Raw genomic sequence first — 26,257 nt, forward strand, 5'->3', positions numbered from 1 at the left:
ATAAGACGGCACTAGGCTTGGGGGAAGGGAATGCCAGAGCTGACTCCCTAGTCAGCCTAGGATTACAGAATCCAGTGACCGAATTCGCCAAAGCCCAAAATAGCCATTCCCTATTCCACCAGAGTGCAAGGGCCTTAAAGCGCACCTTTTCCATCACTTGGGAGGAGGCAAAAGGCATCATCAAAGCCTGCCCCCAGTGCGCCCAATTTGGCCCTACTCTGGGAATGGGCGTGAACCCACGCGGGCTTCAAGCAGGCGAAATTTGGCAGATGGATGTCACACACATTCCGGACTTTGGACGTCAAAAGTACGTACATGTAACGATAGACACCTTTTCAGGCATGCTTTGGGCGACAGCTCAGACGGGGGAAAAGGCTCTACACGTGATCCGTCACCTCACTAACTGCTTCGCTGTCATGGGGATCCCCCAAGTAGTGAAGACAGACAACGCGCCTGCCTATACAGGCGAAAAAGTTAAACAGTTCTTCGCTACTTGGGGAGTAAAACATATTACAGGGATCCCCCACTCGTCTACAGGGCAGGCGATAGTAGAAAGAGCTAATCGCACCCTGAAGACATATCTCCAAAAACAAAAGGACAGCAGACTGATGGATCCGCAAATGCGGCTTAGTAAGGCTCTCTTTACATTAAACTTCTTGAGCCTAAGCCGCGACTCCCAGGAGCCACCCGTCTTACTACACTACTCGTCGCACAAAGTCATCCGCATGCCTGAAATTCAAATTCACTACAAAGATCCGACGACAGGACAATGGATGGGGCCAAGGCCGCTGCTGTTCACCGGAAGAGGGTACAGCTGTGTCTCCACGGACTCTGGACCTCTCTGGGTGCCCAGCAAATGGACTCGCCCTGCCCTAGCCAGACCAGCACTACCAGCCCCGAACAACGAGGCACCACGTGACTAAGATCCTCGCGTATCGATCATCTTTCCCCCCCCCATAAAAAAAAAAAAAAAAAAAAAAAAAAAAAAGAGAGAGAGAGAGGAAAAAAAAAAAAAAAAAAAAAAAAAAAAAAAAAAAAAAAAAAAAAAAAAAAAAAAAATCCACAAAAACCACAAAAAAAAAAAAAAAAAAAAAAAAAGAAAACTAAAAAACCATATAGAATCTGTACTATAGAATTTATAGAATCTGTATATATTTGTAATAAATAATAAAAAAAAAAAAAAAAAAAAAAAAAAAAAAAAAAAAAAAAAGAGGGGGGGGGGAAATGTAGGCAGCAGGTGGCAGGACCTGCCGAGTAATGAGCTCAGCCGGTGCTCAGCTCCACCTGTGCCCAGTTAGGGCTGGCCCAAGTGCGCATGATCAAGGGCCAATAAAAGGTGGGGCTTGAGACTGGCAAGGGGCTCACTCTGAAGCAGGTTCGCAGCCGTGCTGGTTGCTGGCCAGTCCTCTACCGAGCCAGTCCTCACTCTGAGCTTACCATCACTTCGAAGTTCTTCTCCTGCAACACTCAAGCACAGCAATGAGCAGGGTTAGAAAATATTATACTTGCACTGATAACTTATCACTGAACATTGAACTGCTATGAGTGGTGGATCAGGAGGATTCTGTATTGTTGAACTACCTACTCCATTACAAATACCACAGTCATTACAGCAAGTCCAGGTGTGTCTAGTGACCCAAGTAAAAGTCTTAGTAATGCAGTTCTCCTGAGTCTCACAGTGCTCTGTGCAGCACTACTGGAATGGGTATACCTACTAGCTACTTAGGGCAGTGTCAGAAATGGTAGGTGACAAGAAACCTGTTTGTTTCTTGAGGTTGCACTCATGATAGTCCTTAGCCAGTCATGAGGTGGTTTTTCTTGCATGGAAGTGCAGAAGAAGAGGATGTTCCCTCAGTACCTGGGAATAACAAACATCTTTGTGCATATAGAGAGCAGAAAACCATGATTCAAGCATAGGGCTTCTTCCTTGTCATACTGCCATTATCAAAGATGTTAGGGGGCTTGGGAATGACTTGCGTACAATAAATGGGCTTAGGTCACTTACAGGCCTAGGTGAAGTCACTTGCCTTTTGCTTATTTTCTTTGGACTAGCTTATTGCAGACATTTAAGTACATAAATCCCATTCATACCAACAGCAGTTAGTCTCTAAGATCTAGAGTTAAATTTCGTTTTTAAAGCAACATAAGCACTTGAATGGAGCATGCCCAGTTTTCTGTCTTAGCTGCATCAATTGTGGAGGTGCCTGATCTATTACTGTTCCCATTTCTGGCTGCACTCGGTGGAGACACTGAAGTTCACACACCTCTGTAGGAGCCTACATGTAGTGATATTTGGAATCATAAACATGCAAGTTGCTTTTTAGGATGCTTCTGTATGTAAAACAGGTGCTCTGAGCATTAATGAAAGCAATGGACACTTACCTCTTACACCACTATGCTTGACTGCTGACAGATACTTTATGCTAGGTCTCCAGCAGGATTGATGAGACAGTCCTCTGGGACTATACTAGAGAAGAATATGAATGTATTCAGCAATATTTGTGGATTTGGGCTACTGTTGAGTAAAGCTGCAATTATAGGTATTCCTTGATGCCTGTAAATGGATGCAGCTCTTGATACCAGTGAAACCTGTGTCACTTTAGAGCAGCTAAAGAGTACAGCCCTTGAATATTGCCACCTGTCTATCACAAGCTGCTTTTGGCAAGTGGCCTTTTTCTTTTGCCTTTTGGTCTAGACATTATAATAGTGGAAACTATCTTAATTTTCATAGGTTCATTTTTCCATGGCAGATGTAGACATAGCTTGTGTTTGACAAGAAACAGGACTGCTAAAGCTACAGTTTACAGTCTTAGAAACACAAGATTGTTTTTTGTTTTTTTTTCTCTATAGGGATGAGGCCAGTTCTCACCTTTCTGTTTTTGTGTTTGTTTAAAAAAAAACCCTTTGTTCACAGTCAGAGTGGGTTAGCCTGCCCAGAAAAGGAAGAGTAGTAAGAATGGATTCTACAGGAGTGCAGTCAGTGTATCAGAAGTCCTTTCTTAATCAGGCCTCATTCAGCAGCAATTTTCAACAGCAAAGTTGAAAATTTTAGCAAGAATTTTGTGAATCACTTGGTGACAAGAAGTCTTAGAAAACACTGAAGAATCCTAGGAATAAATCTCAGTTCTGCCAATGAATTGGAGGGATAGTTGAGGGCAGGAAATTACAGACCGTGAGCATTCAATTATTCTCTTTAAAAATAACTTTTTAATCCAAAGGGTTAAGTGCAAGACAACTGGAAGTGTGCGCTCTCCTTTTAACATGGGTCTTGTAGTAGGTAGGGTCATGAATACCCTTGTCTTGTGGGCTTAAAATGCTTAGGTTAGTAAACCAGTTTTTATGGCTTAGAAGGGCCTAGTTTACAAGCAGATACCTCCTCTTTTTTCCCTTGCCCTGCTTATACTGCTTTATCTTGTTCACAGCCCAGAAACTACACAAACCAATCTCTCATGCAATCAAGAATACAGTTGTTTTTCAGGCTGAGACTAAGCACTGTAACTGGTTAAAACATATCCACACACTCTCTTTTCTCCAGCCATGCACTTCCCTAGCAAAATGTCAGCTTGTCAGAACTGAGCTGTTCTGAGAGGCTTGCAGACTTTTGGCCACTGTCCTGTGGTATGGAGAAGACCCTGTCTGAACTTGGCAAGCCTGAGCTACCTGCTCCTGTGGAAATGTCCATCTACCAGCCTGCTCAGGGCTGGCAGGAGCCTGGAAAGCTGTTTCCAGGCTTGTTTTTCTTAGGACTGGACTCTTAGGGCATCCCAAATCACAGCTGCTGTGTAGTATCCCAGATGGTGACGCTAAAATGACGGAGAAGGGTGGCAGAGAACTCTCCCTTCTATGGAGCATTTTTGGAGAGGCTTGGAGGAAGAAGACTATGTCCCTGTTCAGCTAAATTCTAGATTTTTTTTTTTTAAAAAGAAAAAGGTTACAGAGCTGAAGGCACCAGGCAGAAATAAGTTGGTGACAATACTGAGGTCCTGCGTCTGCACAGCTACATTTTCTTGACAGTAGAGTTGTAATTATTTCCCCAGAGCTGCACAGAGAAGGGTTAATTGTGGAGGAGGTTTGTTCTTTTTTTAAGGAAACTTTGTCTGGGAAAAGACTGCTTGCAAATGCCAGAAAATGGAAAACTGAGAACTCAAAACACACGTTTCAGGATTCTTTCTTTCCATTCTTTTTTTTTTTTCCTTTTTTTCCTTCTGCTCTGCTCCTTCAACTCTTAAGCATTCAACATCTGATCTCCTTTAATTAAGTTTTTAATTGCTTGCCTGAGGGAAAGAGGTTAGGTTTTCCATCTGCATTTTGATATACTGTGGTTTAATCACAGTGAGATCATATTTACTCTAAGGCTATTGTTTGCATACTTTATTTTTTTCCTCCCTCCCCCCACAGTTGATGTCATTGAAAGCACACAGCCCTCAGACAGATTTGAAAAGGCCTTTTAAAGTCACGGAACTAGATCACACCCTTCCTTGGGTGGGGGAAAGGAAGCTGGTTAAGACAGTGTAACATACACAGAAAACTTTGTGAGCTAGGTGTGGTGGAATTTCCCCAAATATTAATAGGTCTTGAAGGTAAGTGAGGGGATGTGGTTTGCATTCCCAGAAAGAGTAAAGAAAATTGTATTTCAGCACTCCTGTAAAACTCCAGAAACTCAGAAGGCAGGAGGAGGATGAGATCAGGATATGTCATCAGTGAGTCCCTGCTTAGTTTCACTGTAAATGTTACTCTTGCTAACACTATCTGCCTTCTGTGATAGCTCCAAAACAGGGTGGGTGGTCTGGCAACACAGGAGCAGTGTGCATTAATTTCAGGGGTGTTCCCTAGGGCTGAGTGAAAGAGTATTACCTCAGATATGCCCTTTTTTAATGTAGCTGTGACCTGTTGCATCTCGCCTCACAGTCTCCACACTGGAGGTTGCTGTGTAGTAAAAGGGAGTTGCCACTTCTGTTAAACTCCCCCTACATGCTCACAGAGCACCTCGGAGGTTTTGTGCAACTCAAATGGTGTTTGTGACAAAATACATCCATCCTTCACTGCCGCAGAAGGAGTAGATGAACCCTTTATTTAAAACCTGACTGAAAAGTGTCTATCTGTGATTATCTTCTCAATGCCCAGGAAAGCAGACCAGCACCCCTACACCTCACAGCCCCTCTAACTAAAATAAAAACAGGTAAGCCAAAGACTAAAACTCAAAAAAAAAAGACAAAAGAGTATCACCGCAGCAAACAAAAAAATCCTTTCTTGCTGTCCTAGCCAGTGAAGGGTTATAGTTTTCTTGCTCTTCATTTATAGAGCCAGAAAACTTTCTTTGCAGCTCACTTGTTTGAAATGTCAGGCACAGCAGTAAGCTGATGCACTCAGTGCAGAAGAATGAAGTATTTCATTCACCAGGCCAAAGCTGCAGTTACCAGTTAATTCTTTGTAAATCTAAAGTCTAACCTTCAGATAACTTTCACTCAGGATCTCTTGCTCATAACTTTTATTTTTGCATTTTTTTCTTTTTTACTTCCTCCCCCCACCTTTTCTACCCTCCTAATTTCTTCTTTTGGATTCACATGCTTGGACTCCCTCCCAAGTGGCAGGTTCACCGCTGTGCCTCAGTTTCCCAAAGTATTTTGCCAGCTGCCTGCAAACAAATGGATACACAAATACCTCTTTTCTGCATAAAATAGAACAGCTATGGTGAAACAAAAAAGGCTCTTGGACCAGAGAGCACATGATCTCTCACATGTGTATATTGCCTTTGAATTCCAGTCTTGGATGAACTGATGGATAACATCAGCATCTTGAGCAGGAGCATGAAGTGCCTGGGCCCTAGTGGCTGCTGGCATACCACCCCTCCTGGGTATTGTCCAAAAAATCCCCAAACTGAGAACTGAATATATCTAGAGCATGACAACCGTAATGCCTACTTTAGTTTACCTACAAGTGAATTGATAAGAAGAGAACATTCCCATTTCTTATCCTTTTTTTCTACATAACTGGTCGCACTACAAAAAAACCCCATCCAGAACAAATTCCAAAATTCTGTCCCCTCAGGCCAGAGCTGGGGCAGCTTGGGAGAGCACTGGAATAAGACACTTGACCCAAGGTTTTCCACATCACAATCTCCAGGCAGTTAAGTGTACTTCAGTATGACTGACAGCCTTTGTTCCAGAGAGGCATGGGACTGGACCGCAAGGTTACTTTGGGTAGATGAAGATTTGCCCTCCCTCAGGCTCTGCTGGAGCTGTTAAACTCATAGCTTACTCCCACATCAGCTGTAAAATCAGCCTCCCAAATCCGTGCATGGAAAACTGCATTAATTTCCGTCCAGCAGGGATTGTAATTATTTAGGCTAGCAACACTTGATTAGAAAAGTATCTGCACTAGAACAAAACTTGTGGGGTTTTTTTTTGGCGGAAGAAAGCAAGAGAGGGCCTGAAAAGTGGTATGGAGGGCTTCGCCTGTCACGGTCAGCTGAAACATTACTATGCTAAGCATTTACAACCAGGCTCCTTCTTTTGTCATTACCTGTGATCTAAGGAAGCCCAGGCTTCCAAGGGACAGCAGGAAGACCCTTGGTCTGAACTTGGTGCTGAGGGCCTTTGGGAGTCCTCGTGCCAAAGCTGTGGTAACCACAGTACCCTGCTAGTGCAGCCGCCTCTTCCACCCATGCTGCAGTGGCAGCCTCCTCTGCGGAGCCTTCAGCTTAAAAAAAAGAAATAAAATAACTAAAAAGTGACTAGCAGCAGACCGCTGGTTGTAGGGGATGAGCTGCTGGGGCTCTGCAGGTGTGAGGGGGGGGTTCAGGCCAAGCAGCCAGGCGCCATGTTGCAGTCTGTTGTTCCCCGTGTCAGAGCCCAAAGGGATGCATCTGAGGGCATCCCTGGTGCAGCTTTCCTGTACCAGGAGCTGCTTTGGCTGTTTGCACCCCCTTTTTCCAGGGCTCAGGAGACCTGCAGCAGGCTTTTTTCAAGTCTTACTCAGTCACCTCTGCCAACTTGTGTGAAGTAACCCTCTTGAAGAGTTGTTTATCACAGATGGGGCTGTTACCTGCTGTGCCTCAGCAGTTGCAAGATCTTTCCTTGCAATCATAGCACAGTACATTTTTTTTTTCCAGGCTTAGCGACAGTTCAAAACACTAAAGGAGATGGGAGCTAAAAAGCACCAATGTTAAACTGTCCAATGACTCCTGCACTGAAGCCCTCCTTTTAAAGGGCACAACAGAGCTCAAACTTCCTTCTCTTCTCTTCCTTCTACTGCCTGTAGTCAAACTATTTATTTTAAAACACAACTAAACTCTTTACTGGATTTTCAGGTCAGTCCTTCAGTCTCACAGGCAAATCGTTTCTACCAGGCCTCTCAGTACCACAAAGGCATGTGAATGCTACAGCTTACTTTGGAACGGCCGTCGCTCATTTTAAAGAAACCTAAAGCAGGAGCAAGGGGGAGTGAAAACCAAAAGGAGAGAGGGGAAATCTGTATTAAAGATACTATGTGATGGATAATTAGGAGAAATGCATTCTGGTTTGTGCATAGACAGTCCTTTGGGGTGTCTCGCCCCACCTTTCCTTCCTTTGTTTCTCTCTTCCTTCCTTTTCCTAAGATAGCTGTACAGAGGAGAGAAGCCATTTTGCATTTTAAGAAACAGTTTGTCCCGTAATAGAAAGAAGAGCTCCCACCCTTTTCCAGTTCAGGGGCAGAGGTGACTTCCCTGGTTTTGTTTTCACGTAAGTTTTACGTGTAAGCAGCAGCATTTAAAAACACAACAAACTAAAATTAAATGCCCTGCCAGCCAAGCACAGAGCAGAGTTCAGTATCCACAAGCCGGCGCACACTGGAACATCCATCCTCTTATTACACCTCTGAGGGAAGCGACTGAAATTCTTTGAGCTTACGGTTGGTTGAACCTTTTCCTCGAGTGTTCATTCATCCCAGAGCTGGCTGAGGAGTCCTCTCGGCAGCCCTGCACTAGGAGCTTGGCACCGCGGCGCTCGGCTCTTAAAGAGTCCATTGTGTTTAATCTCATAGCGTGTCATTTGTTATTCCTGTGTTTGCTTCCATAGCTATTGGCACCTCACACACTCTTCTTACCCACGTCACTGGATGTGTTTATTCTAACAGAAAGAGTAGATGTTTCCACTTCTCTAACTCTTGCCCCTTCCCCCTTTTGCCACTCAGCCTCATAAACTAAAAGCCTTTTCATCCTCTGAGCCACAAACTACGTAATTCTATCAGTTCCCTTCACTGTAAGGAAGGCTAACCAAAACGGATCATATTTTTCAAAGTATGTTCATGCATCTTTTTTCATCTTCAGGCATGCTAACCATCAACTGCAGCCAGTTAAGGGGAGAGAAGACACCTTTGCCTGTTCTATAATAGACCTCATTTATGGATCTGAACCTGGCCCATAATCCCTTCACCATGTGAGAAGAAAAAATTCAGACAGAAGCTTCAAATCTCAGTTTCACTTTACCTAGAAGGAGCTTGAAAGCTTTGCTTTTATCTCAACCAATATGGAAATTTGGGACTACCAGCAGTAATCTGCATTTCATCTAGCAAGTGTTGACTTCAGTTTTAGTTGTTTTAGGCAGTTTCTGATGTAAGACATCAAGCAGGCCTGCTGACCCTTTTCCTGCAGCATGTTCCAGCTGAAATCCCCAGGCAGCAGTCATCAGGGTCAGGCTCCCTTTCACTTTGACCTGCTGGTGACTAAAGTAGCACTTTATTTAGCAGAAGATTAAAAAAAACTTTTTTCATTAATTTTGCACAAGATGCTTTCTATTGCACTCAGTAGTTCAAGGCTAAGAGGAATTTAAGCCTCTTGAGAAAAAAATGTGGTGGGTTTTTTTCTCCCCTGTACAGAACATTAACACAGTGGGAGCCTGACCCTGGCTTTGACTTCCAAACATCCCAACAAAGGATGTTGGCAAGGCTTGAGGATAAAAAACCTGAACTGAATCTTTCAGCCAATGAATTCTTGTAGAGAAGCAGTCATTACTTGAGGTATGGCTGCTGTGACTCAAGAGAGCTCAGGAGAGCTGAGCTGTACCACATGTACTTCCAGATTTTGAGGGGAGCACCACTGCACCTGTGATGCAGATAATTTAATTGGGCCAAAGGACAGCAACAGACACTTCCATCCTTATCAAAAGATGATGATAGCTGCCATTTTATGAAACAGCTGATTTTCTAAAATTCTTTCCCTGTCTAGGATCAGATATTTTCTCTCCTGCCATTACAGAACTTGAATTTGCATTTCTGAATCTGTTGTCCTGGTTTTTTTTTTTCATTGTATTAGAAATATAAAGGGACTTCTGTGCAACTTGCCAGAACAAGCTCCAAGACAAGTTCTGATCAGCCCTTTCTTTACTGCCAATGCATTTAGGAAATGGATAAGGGGTTTTTAGCACTCAGTCATACAAAACGGTCACTGCTGTGTCTTCGCGTTCCGTACCACATGTTTGTACTTTAGTGTCCATACAGATGAGTGGCAGATCCATGCTTCCAAGAGCAAGTCCAGTTAATTCCTTTTATATATATATATATATATATGCCCAGCTGAGAAGACCGATGAGAGGAAGCATTGAGGGGTGGGAGCTGTGATGCCCGCAGTACCCAGAAGTTACTAGAATTTGTCAAATCAAGTGTTTAGGGGTGTCTTCGATCAGGACTTATTTCTTTTTGTGGAAAAATTGAGACTACAGTTTTGATCATCACAGAGGGTTCAAGGTACCTCTGTGGTTTTCAAAAGCTTTGCTGATGACCTTCTGTGCTGGCAGTTTCATTTTTTTCAAGGCTGACTCAGCTGGCCAATGAAAGCAATGGTGACACAGTTCATATTAAGAAATCCTGTGAGCGAAGAATGAAGTCAGGGAAATACTCAAGACACAAAAGGTTTGCTCAGCAGGAAAAGTGTCTGTGTTGGAGGCAACAGGCTTAGTGTTTCCAATCCCAGAGCTTATTTGGAGAAATATTTTGCGTGCTTCACTGCTTTTCACAGGGACTGCTGCTGGTGGCGTGGCTCTGGGCTGTTTAAAAGGCCTTGGGGAAATAGCTGTGAAACAAGTGGCAACCAATTAGTATAATTCACATACTTGTGCCTGCGTTAACACTGACAACGAGCATCTGAAGCTGTTTGCAGCAAAGAAGTTTTTGAATCACATCCAGAAAGTATTAACATGCTGCACGCCAGGTGGTGAGAAGGTCACCGGGACAGAGATAATGAGCAACTGGGAAAAAATTCACATGGGAATTTTTATCTGCTTTGATTCTACCACTATTCCAGCTTTGTTCTGAGAATTGCTTCACTGTAGAAGCTAGTCAAGCTTTTCAGTACTTTTAACCAAAATACAGAATAAGCGTTTATCATTGATGTAGCCTGCTTTTGTGCCTCCCCCCCTGCGTAATCTTCCTCCTTTAAACACATCCTCTGCAAAAATATTCTTTCAGTAGTCAGTTAGACAGGCTGAGCCAGTCACAGTAGTAGATTTAAGCTGCTAAAGATATATTAGAAAGAAATGTAGATAAGAGATTAGTGGGAATTTTCAGACAGACAGGAATGTTTCTTAGCCCCTTGGGCTCGTCTGAGCAGCCAGGTCAACGCAGCAAGAACGTAGGTATAGTTAGTGTTCAAGAAAAGAGCACTGGTTTTGACCCTACTAAAGAGCAGTTTTATAGTTCTGCCAAGGCATGGGCAAAATTGCTCCCTGCTTTATATCTGTTTGCCTTTCTTTATGTTGTTGACTGACGAGCTGAGTAGACGTACATCAGAGAGAACAGTGGGCCCCAGTGCTGCTGTTTACATGGGAGTTCAAAATGGCAGTTCTGCTTTTACAATCCAAAGCTTAATTTATACTGACCTCAGTAATGATGCTGATGAAAGGCAAAGCCAGTGTTTCTCATGCATTTGAAAGCTGATCCCCCATTCTGAGAAAACTGATCTCATTCATCTTGTTTCAACACCACATCTTGGGAAAAGCATATTCATCTACCTATTACGTGACATCTGAGCTTCACCTTTCTCCATCCACCAGTCAGCCCTTCATACAACCTCCTAGTCACACGCTACACTTAGCAAAATTGAATTGAGAAAGGTCAAATGGAATCTTGCAGTCTTGCTGAAGCACAGACATGGTGGGGAAACATGATGTGTCAAATGGGAAAAGATATAACAAGCAGTGAGTGGATTAAAAAGAATTCCCACATTTTCATATATCCAAGAAGGAGGATAAATACCAGATAAAACCACTAAACTGTACTTGACACTGTCCCTTTAAAAAAAGAAGATAAGTCTTCGAGGCAGCTGCATATCCTATCTTATGGTGGATTAGCACCATTTCAGTTTGTGTACTGCATCCAAATACTTCAGCTAGAATGCTGAAGATCCAGGGCTCCCTGTATTTTTCCAAGTGCTTGCAATTACTTTATAAGCATCTCTGCTGACTGCCTGCACTGCAGGCGGGCATGAGCAGTTGTTGCCAACACATTTGGAAACCTCACCAGAGCCAAGAAATTAAGCGCTCACAGCCTTTGTGAGGGGTCCAAGAATGTCAGTACAGACAGCCTTGCCTACTTTTCATTGAATACCCAAGCTTGGCTGCTTATTAAGAACTGGATGTGCCATACAGGCCTGCAGAGAAGGAGGAAAGGGAGCTATCTGTGAGAGGAGATGGCAGGTGTTGGTAACACATCTGTATCTCAGACTACAATATTACATTAACTTGGAGCTGGCTTTTTAAAACATCTTAGTGGTGCTGCTGGTAGCATAGCTACAACAAAATGGAGGTGAGGGCAAGCTTCAAAGCCTGCCTCAAATACTAGGCAAATGCTTGGGACAGAGCTGTGTGAAGTTCCCTATATTAATGTTACTGCTTGACTTGATATGATAGAGCAACAATAAGCTTTTAAGAATACTTAAACTATGTTGACACAGGTCCAAGACACTCCTTGGCTGCTGCATATAAACACACTCTATGGTAATGTTTGCTACCTAAATTTGTATGCTCTTTGACATAAGGACAGGCCCACACAGACAAGGACAGCTTTCCCAGTGGCAAAGGCATGACTTCAGATGGGTCATTGGGCACATTATTTTTTAAATAATGTTCTCTTCAAGGTCTTTCTTTGGAGCGTGGGACTCTGAAGGACCTTGTCCTTTGAGGTCGATTTTTATTTTGGTGGTGGTGTTGGTTTTGAGGCAGTGAGGGGAGGAAGCTTTTTACTTATTATGCTAGTGCTGTGCTGCTCTGTGCCACAAAGGAGTTTTACAGAAAGAATGAGAAGGCACAGAACTGCATAGCAGTGTGAGCATCACAGTTGACATTATGTCAATTTGTATTTTAGGCTGGTTTTTCTCACCAGGTGGTCTACTGATCCCTGACTTTAAGGAGCCTGCAGGTGACTGCTAAGAAAAGCTAGCCCACTGTCTTTACACAAATGGAATCTGCATCTCTACTGGAAAGTCTTTTAGGAATTGAAAATCTAAAGATGTTTGGAAACAACTGTTCTGGACTACATCCTCAAAGCTTTGTTGTTTTCTGTTAAATATCAATTAGCTAGCTGTAGCAGTACACAGAGCACTTTAATTGGAAATTAATGTCAAGAGATAAAGGTACAGGCTCCCAGTCACATGAAGACCATTTCAGTGCCAAGAGCAGAACTCTCTTTACTTCTGTCCAGGTGAATACACCTTACAAAGAGCTTGTATCTGACGTAGTGTTATTGGAAAAGTTCTCAATAGCAGTGCTGCATAATTTTCTGTGTTACTTTGATTTCCTGCACACTTCTTTTTCAAATTCAGTTCTTTTTTTTTTCTCTCCACCTAGAATGTGCTTGAAGTTTTAGAAAAATTCTAGCTTGTTTGTTCATTGGTTTCCCTTGCTCTTCTTTCTCCACAGAATCTTATGGCAAGAGCCCTGTATGATAACGTCCCCGAATGTGCAGAGGAGTTGGCCTTCCGGAAAGGAGACATTTTGACAGTGATAGAACAGAACACTGAAGGTCTGGAAGGATGGTGGCTCTGCTCCTTACATGGCCGGCAAGGCATCGTTCCAGGCAACCGTGTGAAACTCCTGATAGGTCCAGTGGTACAGGACAGTCCTTCTAGCCTGGATACGCCCAGTTCAGGATTGATGCACCAATCCTTCAGCCAGCAGAAGACCTACCAAGTGCCAAGTTCACATGCCTCGGCACGGGATCCAGTCTACCAAGTGCCACCTTCCCACCTGAATCAGGGAATTTACCAAATACCCACTGGTCATGGTCTAGTAGGACAAGATATTTACCAGGTGCCACCCTCTATGCAAAGATGTATTGAAGGTCCAGCTTTTACTAACAAAGTAAGTGCATTTGCTTTCATGTCATTTTTCTCCATCTGCAGGTTGCTTGTGCTGACCACCGGTGAAGTAATTAATGCCTGGTGGTAGGTTGTGGACTTCATATGTATATATTTATCCTTCCTGTATCTTAACCATATAAAGTTACTGCTGTAACTTTACTGCTGTGGGAGGAAAAGCAAGGCGCAGTCCATAACAGGGTACTTGATTTGCAACTGAAATACACAATAGAGCATTTTGGAGCTGTGCTACCCCAGCTGCTAAAGGTGTGGGGGGAGTACATGGTCGGTGTCCTCACAGACTTTGGAAGGCCAAACCACATCTGGCCTATGGCACTCTTGCATTGTATGCTCAAAAAAAAAACCAAACCAAAACAAAAAACCACAGAGCTGTTGCAGTAAGATTAACTCTAAGATTTTATTGAACAGTTACATCATCTGCCCAAGTAATTTTTGTTTAGTTAAAAATAATGTACTCCCTTGCTGCAGAAGTCCTAATGGGTCTAAACTACAAAGAGAAAGCAAAAAGAAATGATTGTTGAGACTTGAGACAAGGGCCATACTTGGAAGAGCGAGAGAACTCGGTATGATGATAATGAGGAATCACAGAATCAGCCAGGTTGGAAAGGACCTCTGAGATCATCAAGTCCAACCTTTTATCCACTACCACTGTGGTTACCAGACCATGGCACTGAGTGCCACATCAGTCTCTTCTTAAAAACCTCCAGGGATGGAGAATCCACCACCTCCCTGGGCAGCCCATTCTGATGACTGATCACCCTCTCTGCAAAGAATTTCTTCCTAAATGTTTTAACACCGAACCTCAGGTTTATAAGACAGCACTTAAAGTTTATCTACAGTTAATTACTTGATTGAAAGTGGCAGCTGTAGCAGCTCCATGGTACAGCCAGTGTTGCAGCAGCTGAGAGCCCGCAATCTCCAATGAGAGGCATTGCATTATGTGGGTTCCCCCTTATTCCTGTTGGTCCTCTCCAGCTGTCCCCATCTCCTATAACTTGTTTTACTTTCACAGCATATGTACCAGGTACCCTGGTGGCTGAACAGGGTCAGGGAAAGAACCTGAAAGAGAAAGGAGGTTCTCCTGGCTTTCTAGAACCCCTTATTGCCAAGTGAAAGAAAAGTTTCTACAGTCCCTCCAGCTCAATTACTCCAGCTATTACCATCCTCCTTGCCTTTAATGATTACAGCATAGTATGTATATACAAGCTATGTGAGCAGACAGGGTCTCTGTCAGGAAGTTCCTTACTGTTTTAGTCTCCTAATTTAGATTAGCAAAACAGTCTGTTCCAGGTTTTTCTCCCACCTCAGCCCCAGCTCAGCCTTTTCCTTTCAGGTGTTTGGGAGACATCTTCTCATCCTTTTATTTCCATGGTATAATTTCATTTTCCTTAATAAATATAAATGGATTTTTTTTTTATGAGCAAGAGAAAAAGATCTCTTAAATCATTCCAAGTCAAGTTCTAGATAGGTTTGTTAGCTCAGCTTTTCCACAATTATGCTTTGTAGGGTGGGTAATAAAATGAGATAAATTGCAACCTTGTTGCACAGGTAGAGATAGGGTCTTTGTTGGAATGATTACATGGGGTTTCTTGAGAAACCTCATGTTTTCTCTCTTTTTCTCTCTTCCCTATAGCCTAGATATAGTGACATCTTTTTCTAGGGCAGTACAGTTCACTTATCCACAGCAGCATTCAGGTGAGTGAACACCTAGTGCACAGCCTATTGTCACGGCAGCAAGAAGAGATCACATTGTGGCATATATCTGCATGAAACATTACAGCACTATGCAGAGATCCCTCAGCTAGCCAGCTTGGGGTCAGAGGAGATACAATATACTGCAGAGCTTCACTGGAGTCTGTTGGGAAGCCCAAGAATAAGTACTTTGATTTTACAGCCTACCCTACCTAGATGACTGTTAGCATAGTTTACTTAGCATAAACAAAGTGTGTGTTTGTATTCTGCACAGTATAAGGCTGAAAGGGAAAAGTTCTCCAAATGCAGGCCAAGTCTCTTCTCCCTCCCTCCACCTAGTCCAGCTCCATTGAAACTCATAGGACATTCTGCTTAAAACTGTTTGCTACTGGGACTGTGTTAAAACCCTAGGTACACTGAGAAAATTCAAGATTGTAGTAAAGTGCAAACTTCTTGATGAGATGCAAAAATCAGAGGCACTAAATCACCTGTTTTCTATAAGTTTCTGTCTTTTCTGTAGGTTTGAGATCAAATTTTTCTGAATTCAAGTCACCTTCTTTAGAAAATTAAGACCACTTATTTGTCTGAAGTACAACCTGCTTCATTAATTCCTTGCAACCTATGAAAGATAAGCTACACTGCATAGAAACAAATGATTACGCTGCCAACAGCAGACTAAACCATACACACATATTTATAAAGCATTTTACCCTCAGCAAAGTAGCTGCCAACCTGCCTACCTCTAATTCTTGTTACTTAGGATAGGATCATTTTATTGAAGGCAATTCCCTTCCCATAGCAGTAGCTGGAGAAGCCCATGTCCTCTAGACACCATTCCAAGCAGGAACCAGCAGTAGTGTCTGCCTTACCCATTTCTGTGTACGTTTGCCTATTCTCTTTGTGCAGATGTGTGGTTTGGCTGCCATTCAAGTTTTACAGGCAAAGCTTAGGAACTGCTGTCAGGCAGGAATTGTCTAGCCTTAAGCAACAGTAAATCAACAGCAGGCATGTTATAAAGCTCTGCTGAGGTAACACATCTTGTTAGCCAGAAAGGCAAGGCTAGTCAAAAAGGAGTCCTGAGGCAGGTAATTACAATGATGAATTGATTCTGGCCAATCTAGTTGTTGTCAACAGAGCTGTATCAGCTCCTTCTATCAAATAAAAATACCATCTTCTAAAACTCACCCTACAAATGACAGAGATAATGAGGCATGTTTTAAAATTAGCTGTGGTTAGCTGTGCTATAAAAGCTGTGCTGCAAGTTTAGTCACAGAATGGTTACACCCTTAAGTGTGAAGAGTGCCTGGGAAGCATAAAGATATGAAAGCTGTATCTCAGAATTTATTCCTTCTTTCTATGCTCTGCCTTCAAACTTATTCTCTTTTGCTGCAGCAAGCAAAGAGAAGGAGCCTTCAGACAAATCTGACATTCAGGAAATCTGGGTTTTATCTTTGCCACATGCTTCTTCATGGTCTTAAGTGGTGTTTTTGCACCTCTGTAATCTCATCTGCAAAATGTGTGAGGTAATTATGAGGGAGCTCACTCTGTGCAGACTGCTTTGAGAACATCCTCTGGAAAAAGGTGTTCTTAAAGCCAAAAGCTTCTTTTGCATTTATGATAAACTGTTAGTTCACACAGTAGCTTTAACCTAGGGAAAGCTACACGTCAAAAAAAGTCACAACCATAATTTAAGCATTCTTTTTTCTGGTTCAGTGTTTCCTCTAACTGATCTGTTGTGCTGCCCCTGGCATCCTGGAAACAGAATTGGCCAAGAAATTTAAGAGGAACATTTCCCTGTTGGGAAAGCTTTGGCAAATTCTGAAAGCTTTCTGCAGGACCCAGTAGCTTTCAGGAGAACTTTTGATCGAGGGAAACCAGCATAAAACAGAGTATGAGGCTGATGAACTACAGCTCCCACAAGGCATCAACAAACTGGCAAGTAGAGATTACTGCCAACTTGGAACATATCAGCTTTTTTGCTTGTTGGTCTGTTTGAACTAGAACTTTATAGTTCAGGAAACACTCAGACTTATCCACCTTTTAAAAGTGGATGAAACAGGATAGGGAGGGAACTCGTATTCATGCACGAGCATCCCTGGCCTGTTTCCAAGTAAAAACATGACCTTGACAGATCAAGGGTTTCACACCCCGCCATCCTGTGGTCTCCACCTTTTTCAGGAGTTCACTCCCTTCAGCAGGAGGTTTGGGTAAACCAAGGCTAAGGGAACAGACTTTGTTCCCCATTCTTTATTTGTGTTAGAGTCATGTTGGTTGAATCCATGAGAAAGTGGAAACACTGCCCCACAAGCAGCACCACCCTCACAGTTCTGGCACAGACTTCAGTAGCAGAAGCCTCTTAGGCACATTATGGTGTTTTTCCTTCCAATTAAGCAAGTACTGTCTTAGCTGGGAGGAAACAAATGGTTGCATATAACATTTGTTCCAGAAATAAGCTTGCCTTTACATTCTTTTTTTTTTTCTTGCCTATTTTTGTGTTCATGAAGTGAGACGTACGTTAAGCATAGTAAAGAGTTAGTTGTGTGGCAGATATATGTCATCATCAAAAAAAATGGGAGCATATCTAGTATTTTATAGTTTGTTGTCAAAATGAAGAAGTTACATTCCAAGATAGAATAACCTTCCCATTTACCCTCAAGCCTGAAATACCACGGATTCCTGTGATACAGTTTACTTAAGTGGCCTGAGCAATCATCTTATAGTTCCTCTTCTGCTTTGACATTACAAATTCTACTTTGGAAATTTGTCTCTCTCATAACAAAATGTTACTTCAGTGTTAAAAGTTCTGAACACACAGCAAATACGCTGAGTGCAGCAGGAATGGTAACATGTACCTCAACACTCAGTTTTCTGTTTCACAAAGTATGCTATGAAGGGTGAAATTCTCTCAAATTACATGTGAGCTCAGTGGCAAAAACAGCACACAGCCTTCTTCTTAGACTCAGGAGTTACAAGTGAAACTTTCCTTGTGACAGTAATAGGAGAAAAGCCATTTTACTGATAAAAAGCCTGCGCAGTTAATCTGTCCTCAGTGGTCTCCATGAAAACCACTGAGTGAAGAAACCCTCATCCACAAGTCAGACTAAGCAGTAGTTAGACACTGATGTGATTTACTGAGATTTATTTTAAGAAAAAGGCTGCATTTTATTAGGCTGAGCAAACACATGAGCTCAACATTTGCTCCCTGTTTCTCCCTGAGTGCAAGGCTCTCTTTAATCAGTTCTATTTGTAGACCAAAGGCATGCATTTTTTCCCTGTAGTATCAGAAAACAGGCCAGTCCTGTAATCTCATCCAACTAACTGAGGTCCTCAAGGACACAAATCTGCCTGCACAGACACAAGTGCAGGATCAAACCTTACCTAGAAAAAGAATAATAATAAAAAGGAAAACGCAAGCTTATGGGCTCTTTCTTGGTAGTTAAAAACCTAACTGGACCTTTGGTTTACTTGTGAAAACCCACTGACTGGACACCAAGTATGGATAATCTAGTTATTTCCATGTAAGTACTAAAACCCAAGCACAACAGTGAAGTGTTTTACAAAAACAAGAGTAGAAATCTGATTACTCAAAAAGCAAATCTCATCAGAAGGAAGAACCATGGCTTGAGGAGACATGAAATGGATGGAGCAAGACAGATTGCTGGCAGCCAGAAAACAGTTCTATTGAAATCTAAAGGGTTTGCAGGCATTCAATGGTTATTTTTTTTTTTTAATAGATGTTTTGTTTTGGAGGAAGACTAATTAGCATCAGAACATCATTATTTCATGTATCTGGCATGAAACATTTCCACTTTTCTTTTTTAAACAAGAGTGGTAATATTGTACCAGTTTGTCGTTCGGTTTTGGTTGTTTCTTGTTTCCTTATTGAATCTAAATTAGACTTTCTCCTCAGACAGATCATTAGATTGGAATTAAAGCAAAATTAATGTACTTAAGTTCTTTCTGTAAGGCCTTACCCTCTCTAATCCTTAAAAGACATTAACATGCTTATCCTCACAGCTTTCTAATGTACACAATCAGTCCTGACTGAGGTCTGGTATAATTATTATACTGATGCAACAGACAATTAAGCATGGGGTTTATATCTCTTGAAAAGGTATCTATACCTTTTATAACCTTGCCAAAGCAAGCCATGCTAATCTAAACACCAGTTAATGGGAGCACTTGTCTGTACAGCTGCCTTGAGAAACCCATACAGAAACAGAGCCAGAGAACAGCTTGTGATCCAGAGAACTTCTATAAATCAAATTAAGTTGAGCTTTTTCCTCATGGAAGGTTTTCTTTGCCTCCTTCTCTCAGAGCAAGCAAAATGATGTAAGGGACAGTTCCAGTGTTTCTGCCTAAGTGGACCATCAAGTGTGCTCTTGTGGAATTGAAACTCTTTGGCAATGCTTCATCTCAACCTTCATTTTGCCTACTGGGAAACACCAATTCACCAAAATTGAAACTGGTGACAGGGAAGGATGTGTTCTGAGAAACATCTTAAAGGAAGAAAGAAGGTACCTGAAGGGAAGCAAGATGTCATGGAAATACCCTATACGAGCAATTCCCAAACAAAGCTGTCCCTCCCCCCACCTCCAACTCTCCATCTAGAAATTCAATATAGGAAGGAAGAAATAACAGAAATAAGATGAAACTCCTCAAAAGATATGAAACAAGTTGTTTGGACTGATTCAAACTAGTTTATTGGGGTTTTGCCTTTAGGATTTGATGTCATTCACAATACTAAGACTGCTCTTTGACCTACCTGTCCCAGCACCTCATCTTATCTTTTTTCTTAATTTCCTCTCCTTCTCCAAACCAACTTGAAATGTAGGCTTCTGTCTTTGTGACAAAACAGTCATAGTATTACTAGCATAGAAAAAACGTGTGTGTTTGCCAAATGATTCTTCATATGACAAGCTTTTTAAAATGAGAATACTAGGCAGACTGGGATGGCCAAAGCAAGATGCTGCTTAAAGTATTGGTCATGGACAAGATACCAAAATGCTGAGGTTTGCCACACATTCTCATTAATCAGAACTCAAGCCCAAATTTCTTCGTGTTTCCAGAGAACACATTATCAGATAAACATGTTTCTGCACTAGAATAATTAGGGGATTTTGTTTCTCTGTAGGATACATCCACAGACATTTATTTCAGAGTGCATACCTGTTATGTCACCAATACTGCAATGTGTCAGCTCATTAGCTGTGTTGTCCAACACATGCAGAAATAGTGATGTCACTGTCTGTCTAAAAACTGGTAACTGTTATGGGGAAGGCACTGGTAAAACTCTTAGAGTACTGCACATGTATTCCCCTTCACACTTCTCTTATAAATGCTGATAGTTTAAAACCAGGGATGTTTTACATTTGTCTCTTATTCTTTTCTCTCAAAAAATAGGGCATTCGCAGAAGTGTTGGTTTGGCTCCTTCTAATCTCATTTTGTAAACAAGAATGACTCCACCAGAAGTTAGGAAATACCCCTTCCCAGACAGCCTTGCAGTTCAAGGCCAGTCAGCACCAAGCCTGTTCCACTGAAGCAAGCAGAAATGCTGCTCGTAACTCAGCTGGCAGAAAGCCTTAGAGTTGATGTGAGCAAGAGCAGGATCAGTTCATAAAAGAGTCATTAAAAGAAAGAACCTTGTCAGTGACTAAATTGTTGAGCTTTTTTGTGCCTGGTAGTGCTCATTCAGTAAGGTCTGTAGAGAGACAGACCATTCTGTCTAGCTCCATTTGGTTTGTGACTGTGAACACCGGCAGCAAGCAAAAATAATCCAAAATATAATCCACCATAATCCAAAACTATAGCTGATGCACATCAGCATTATTCCACTACCTTTAATGCAGCCAGCCCTGTCATTTTATGTTAACTGGAACTTCGCTAATTTATGTAACTCTGTAGATTAATACAACAGCCATGCTTTTATGTGCTGCTTACTGGAAAGGGTTGCACCAGAAGCTGAGAAGTCAGAATTAGGCTCATTGCAAAGCAGTTGGCTGGGCCCTTACCACCAGCAGCTGAGGGTTTGAATCAGGGCTAGCTCGTGATGTCACTTCTTTGATTTTAAATCAGATTCTGCTGTACATCATCAAGAGTCACAAACAAAAGCTTGCATAAAATCTGGTTGAAATAATACAGCCTCAAAAGGAGAAAAGTCTAATACTTATTTTCATTTCTTCTTGTTATTTGCATTACAAAACCATAGGGGTGTTTTTGAAGACTAGGCACTTCATAGCCATGCTTAGGAGTTTCTGTTTAAATCCCCGAGCCTGCAAAGTTAAGCATTTGTAATTCAACACCATGAATCAGTGACATCTGGACATGCTTTTGCCCTGGGAGCACATACAGTTACAGCAGAAAAGGAAATCTGCATAGGTATAGGTCTTGGACAATAAATTACCATAAAACATAGGAGAAAATATGCAGGTATTTTGAAGATGGAAACATCAAGAACTATGAATCATTTCTGTATCAGGGTAACATTTGTCACATTTCCTTATCTTCACACATCTTGAATCTTACTTCTCAGAAAATCTACTGGGGAATACCTGATCAAAGACAAGTGGCAATGTCACTGTGTGTATCAATACCACATCTCTTTCTGCCACACAGTAGAGCTGATAATTCACTCAGCCCAGGAAAGAAGACACAGTCATTTCTGCTGATTTCCTCTTGCTTTGCAGGAACTTTGGGCTCACAGCACTAGAAAGAACTCAGTTGCAGCTACAAGCCTGGTGCATTAGAAGAAACACTTCTATAGGCTTCCTCCCCACTATTTCAGTTTGTGAGCCTTGATCAAAAGGTCTCTAACAGTTGAGTCTTGGCAGAAAATAGTCTACTACAGCATTTTATGCCCAATGTTCATACATTATTTAGGTTAAAATGAAGTGTTACAGCTTCATAAACTTAAAACCTATAGCAGCTTACAGAAACAAACATTTTTAAGAGCGAGCATCCTTTAGCACAACTGTGAATGAAACTCCAACCTATATTCACTAACAGCTGGAAAACACAGTGTGTGTAATCATATTTGAGAAATAAGTTGAGGCTGCTGGTTCATAAAAAAGCTTTTTTTTTTTCTTTTTTTTTTCCTCCTCTGGCAGACAACACTTAGTGATACAACAGGTATTACTGTCAGGAACCTCACTATCAGTCACTGGAAATCTTAATGCAGCTTGCAGAGAGAAAACACTGTGAGCTTTCTGTAGGAAAGCTGAGGCTTTAGCCAAGTAGCCAGGTTCTTTCAAATACCCAGAGTACCTCAGAGAGACTTTTGTTTAACACAATCTTCTTGCAGTTACACCTACCCACAGAATCTTTCCCAAGGAAAAAAACCCCAAAACATTAAGGAGTCACTCCAGTCTTCCTCTAAGTCCATGCAGCAAAACAGAAAGAAGGGCCAGAAGGCAAGCAGGAGGTGGCTTGCTGCCTAATCCACATTTGTTCAGTAGCTCCTGCCACTGCCTTCTAAAGTACAAGGAATTCAAGGGAATAGGCATTAGTCTTTTCCCCCCCTAATTGTTTCTCTTGTATAATTCCCCCATATTATCTTCAGCTACTTCTTTCGCAGCCTAATAAGCTCCACGGAAGAAGGTTAGGAACAGAATTTCAGCAACTAAAGTTCTGTATTAAATCTGCAGAATCCTTTCAAACATAAAACAAGCAGGCTCTTTTTCATTTACTTACATTTTGATTCATTTTTCCCATATCCAATCTTTATAACATCCCAGGGTATGAACCACCATTTGGCCTCCTCAAAGCAGGACTTTTCATAGGGTAAGCTGCAGCTGATTTGTGTATAGACAGGATTGATAGCTGCAATTAGCACTTGTTGGAGGCATTACCTCATCATCTGCTGAGAGATACCCATGGGGTGAAGAAGAGAGCATCATGTGAGGAGGTATATTTTAATACCATACTTCATCAGGATTTAAAATAAATACATAAAATGTACTTCATGTGTCTCTTCCACCTCTGAAAATCACTGATGTCATTTAAGAGCAGTCACCAGGCATCAGTAGGTTCTTGGGGTTAAGAGGCCAAACTGGGAAAGAGCCAGGTGCCCTTTTCAGCTCCCTTGTCTGCTGCTGGGTAGGGCAAGGAGTTGCAGAAATGCAACACACCTGTGCTTTGGTCCTCTCACCTGTGAAATTCAGCAAAGCTTGTTTCCCATCACTCTATTCTGCCTATCAGGCATTGCTGTTCATGGGAACAGACTGCCTTCCACAGTACTGCTATAAATTCAGGGTAATTCTGTTGGCTTCAGTAGTTTTATTTGCTTTTTGTCCTTGTTAAACAATGTAAACTATAGTGTTGTGCATCTGCTGTAAGCATGAGAAATTGTCTTGTTGCTGCCTTGGTTAGGCACGTTCTCTATTGCAGCCTAAGGTCTGTTTTAATCCTAGGAGAAATGGATGGGTTTTGGTTTGTTCTTTATATTTAAGGAAGTGGGATTTAATGAACCACAGGACTGGATATTTTGCAAAGTACATACACATTCAGCTTTTTTGCTTGGTTAGGAACATGCCATTGGCATGGAAAAGATCCAAGTAGTTGCTTTTGGAACAGCATAGTCTTCTGCAAGAACAGAACAGATTTTCTGCTCAACTGTCTTTGTTTTGCAGTACTGAAAGTTTGGAGCAGGCTCATCACATGCTCCACCAGAGCCAAACCTGGTTCCCGTTAGTTGCTCTGCATGGATTAAGTGGTTAACAGTGTTTTGAGAATGTGGGGCTAGATAGTTTGTGGGAACACCATCTGTTTCCTTTAATGCATAAACAGGGGAAATTGCTGGTTTGAAATGCAGGATTATTTAAACTTGGATGACCACAGGCATTCTTAAAGGAGAAGGGGTAAAAGGAAAAATAATCCTTTTGAGGTCTGATGTTCAGTAACGTTTGTTGGGAATTAAATCCCTAAGTACCAGACAGGGCTGCTATCCCTGTTCCAGAGTGGGAAAAGGGGAACTTTTCTTCTGCAGCCACGTTGTTCCTTCTGAAATCTTACTTCAAACTAAACTGCTGTCAAACATTCAAAACCATAAATGGTTCAACAGTGCATTGAAAGGGCTGTCCCATTCAGAAGGAGCAAGCTAATTTAATATATTTATGAGTGAGTATCCACAGTCAAAAGCTGCTTCTGAAAACATTAGGTTAGGTACCTTTCTTACTTCTCCTACCCTGCTACCTCCGTCTTCCTCATACAGAAACAGCAGTGGATTCCCTTATGGGGTCATGAGAGTCAGAACAAATGCTCCACATTAAGACTCTGTCATGTAGCTTGGGTAATATTTTAATTACTGTTACAAAATGCTCACTCAAAATATGTCTTGGTGAAGAGCTGCTTCTATTTGGAACTGGCTAGGAACAAGCAGTCCAGAGGCACGCTTAACCTAAGGAAAAGTGTTGGAAGGGGAGTGGAGGTACAACAGGAACCATTCTTCTACTCACTGCAGACCAAATTGGCATTTGTAGAGGATTTTACGATGAAATCTCTCAGAACATGTTGTTGCTGGATAATAATCCTCCACACGGGAAAGAGCACCTGAATCACCCGGAGAAAAAAGTTGTCTTTCATCTTATCAACAAGCCTTGGTTGTTGCTGGATTTCTCATATGTTTTCTTTAGTATAGCTTTTTCAGAAGCTTAGAAAGGAGCAGATGCAAAAGCTTCTGATGCATTTATATTTTGAAAATAAGTAGAGGGCACTGCTAAGTAGCAACCCTGCAGACAGCTCTGTCCACAGTCACCAACATAGGCAGGATGTAGTTGTGAATACCCAGAATCAGGCACTTCTTGTTTTAACTTCTCACTTCCTTTGACAACAGCCAGAAGCACCCAGAGCAGGGGTTTGTTACATCCAGGTAATGGAGTGACCTTGCTTGGCCACTGCTTTGGGTTAGTCAAGTCTGGGAAAGAGCAAAAGGGTTGAGATACATGGTGAGAAAAGTCCTGGAGCACTGAGTGAAAGTGGCTTCTTTCATCTGGACAGTTTATCTTTAATGTAGTTATCTAGGATTGTAACACAGCATAGTCAATAAAAACAGCAGCCTTGGAGTATTGTAAACATTAATACAGCATCATAAAGGCATGTCAGACCGTTTTTGAAAAATAGGAAAGGTGTCTAAGGATGAGCTACAAGAGTAACTGCAGCTGCATGATAATCCTGAGTGCAAGGACGGAGGATCTTTCTGTAAATACTGAGCATGAGCACAGCTTCTGTTCCATGTATGTTTCAGGCTTCACAGTGTAAGGATATCATCTACTTTGCCAAGGCTTGTTTTCACAAAAGCAAAGTATCATGTTAATCTGTAACAACAAGAGCAAATATTTTCACTTGTACATGCTTAGGAACATGGTTTAGTGGTGGACTTGGCAGTGTTAGGTTTATAGTTGGATTCAACAATCTTAAAGGTCTTTTCCAATGTTCTGTGGTTCCATGCCTTATTACCTGTGTTACTCAGATCACCTCTCTGTTTTTGTGTTAGAAACCTTTGACTGTTCTTTGAGTTTGCTCATGGGAATTAATTCTCTGAGCAAGGAGAGAGCAGTGGTGTCCTGGCAGGAGATGTTTAGGACAGTCATCACTGAGCCTTTGTAATGGAGCTGCTCTGAAGTGCTTTGCAAACCTTGGAGGACTGAGGTGCCATAAATCTTTTGCAGAGGTGCTATACATTGCCTCCAAGGGCAAGACTGTAAGAAGCATCACACATCTGAGGCCTGGAGAAGATCTGGTCAAATTTCACTCCTGCTATGGCTTTAGGATAGAGCTCAGCTTCTGAAGTAGACCATAACTGAGCAAGGGTTTATAAAAACTTCAGACTGAGAAGGACTGGATCCTGACACAGCCTGCCTCCCACCTTCTCTGGCTAGGCAGCAGTCAGCAGGTGAAACAGAGCTAAACTATGGTGGTCCCAGGTCCTTCCCACTTTACTCACTGGTGTGGAGCTCCTGGCTACCACCATGAACAGTCTGGGTTTTTTCCTCTGGAATGATCAAGAAGTTTTCCAGCATATTATCAAGCAGCCTAATGCCACAGCATTGGCAGTAGCAGAAGGGCTCATGGAGGTGGACTGCCCAGGAAACAGCCCTTTGTTGTCACTGTTCCCTGTGTTCTCCCTGAGGATTGGTTTTAAACACCCACTGACTCATTATTGTAGCAATGCCATGGTTGTAACTTTGGACCCCCTAGAGGAATCCTCTGAGTAAACATTG

The 26,257-nt window shown here is 42.0% G+C and overlaps 1 protein-coding gene across 2 annotated transcripts in view; it reads left to right on the forward strand.

The window, feature by feature from the left end:
* Positions 1–26,257, forward strand: part of NEDD9 (neural precursor cell expressed, developmentally down-regulated 9) — a 77,934-nt gene that overhangs the window by 42,468 nt on the left and 9,209 nt on the right. For both annotated transcript variants that reach the window (XM_071736449.1, XM_071736448.1), the window contains exon 2: positions 12,891–13,331. In XM_071736449.1, coding sequence (XP_071592550.1) covers positions 12,891–13,331 — 441 coding nt within the window. The remainder of the gene's footprint in view (positions 1–12,890; positions 13,332–26,257) is intronic.

Source organism: Heliangelus exortis, chromosome 2 (genome assembly GCF_036169615.1).
Source record: "Heliangelus exortis chromosome 2, bHelExo1.hap1, whole genome shotgun sequence".
Classification (NCBI taxonomy): domain Eukaryota; kingdom Metazoa; phylum Chordata; class Aves; order Apodiformes; family Trochilidae; genus Heliangelus; species Heliangelus exortis.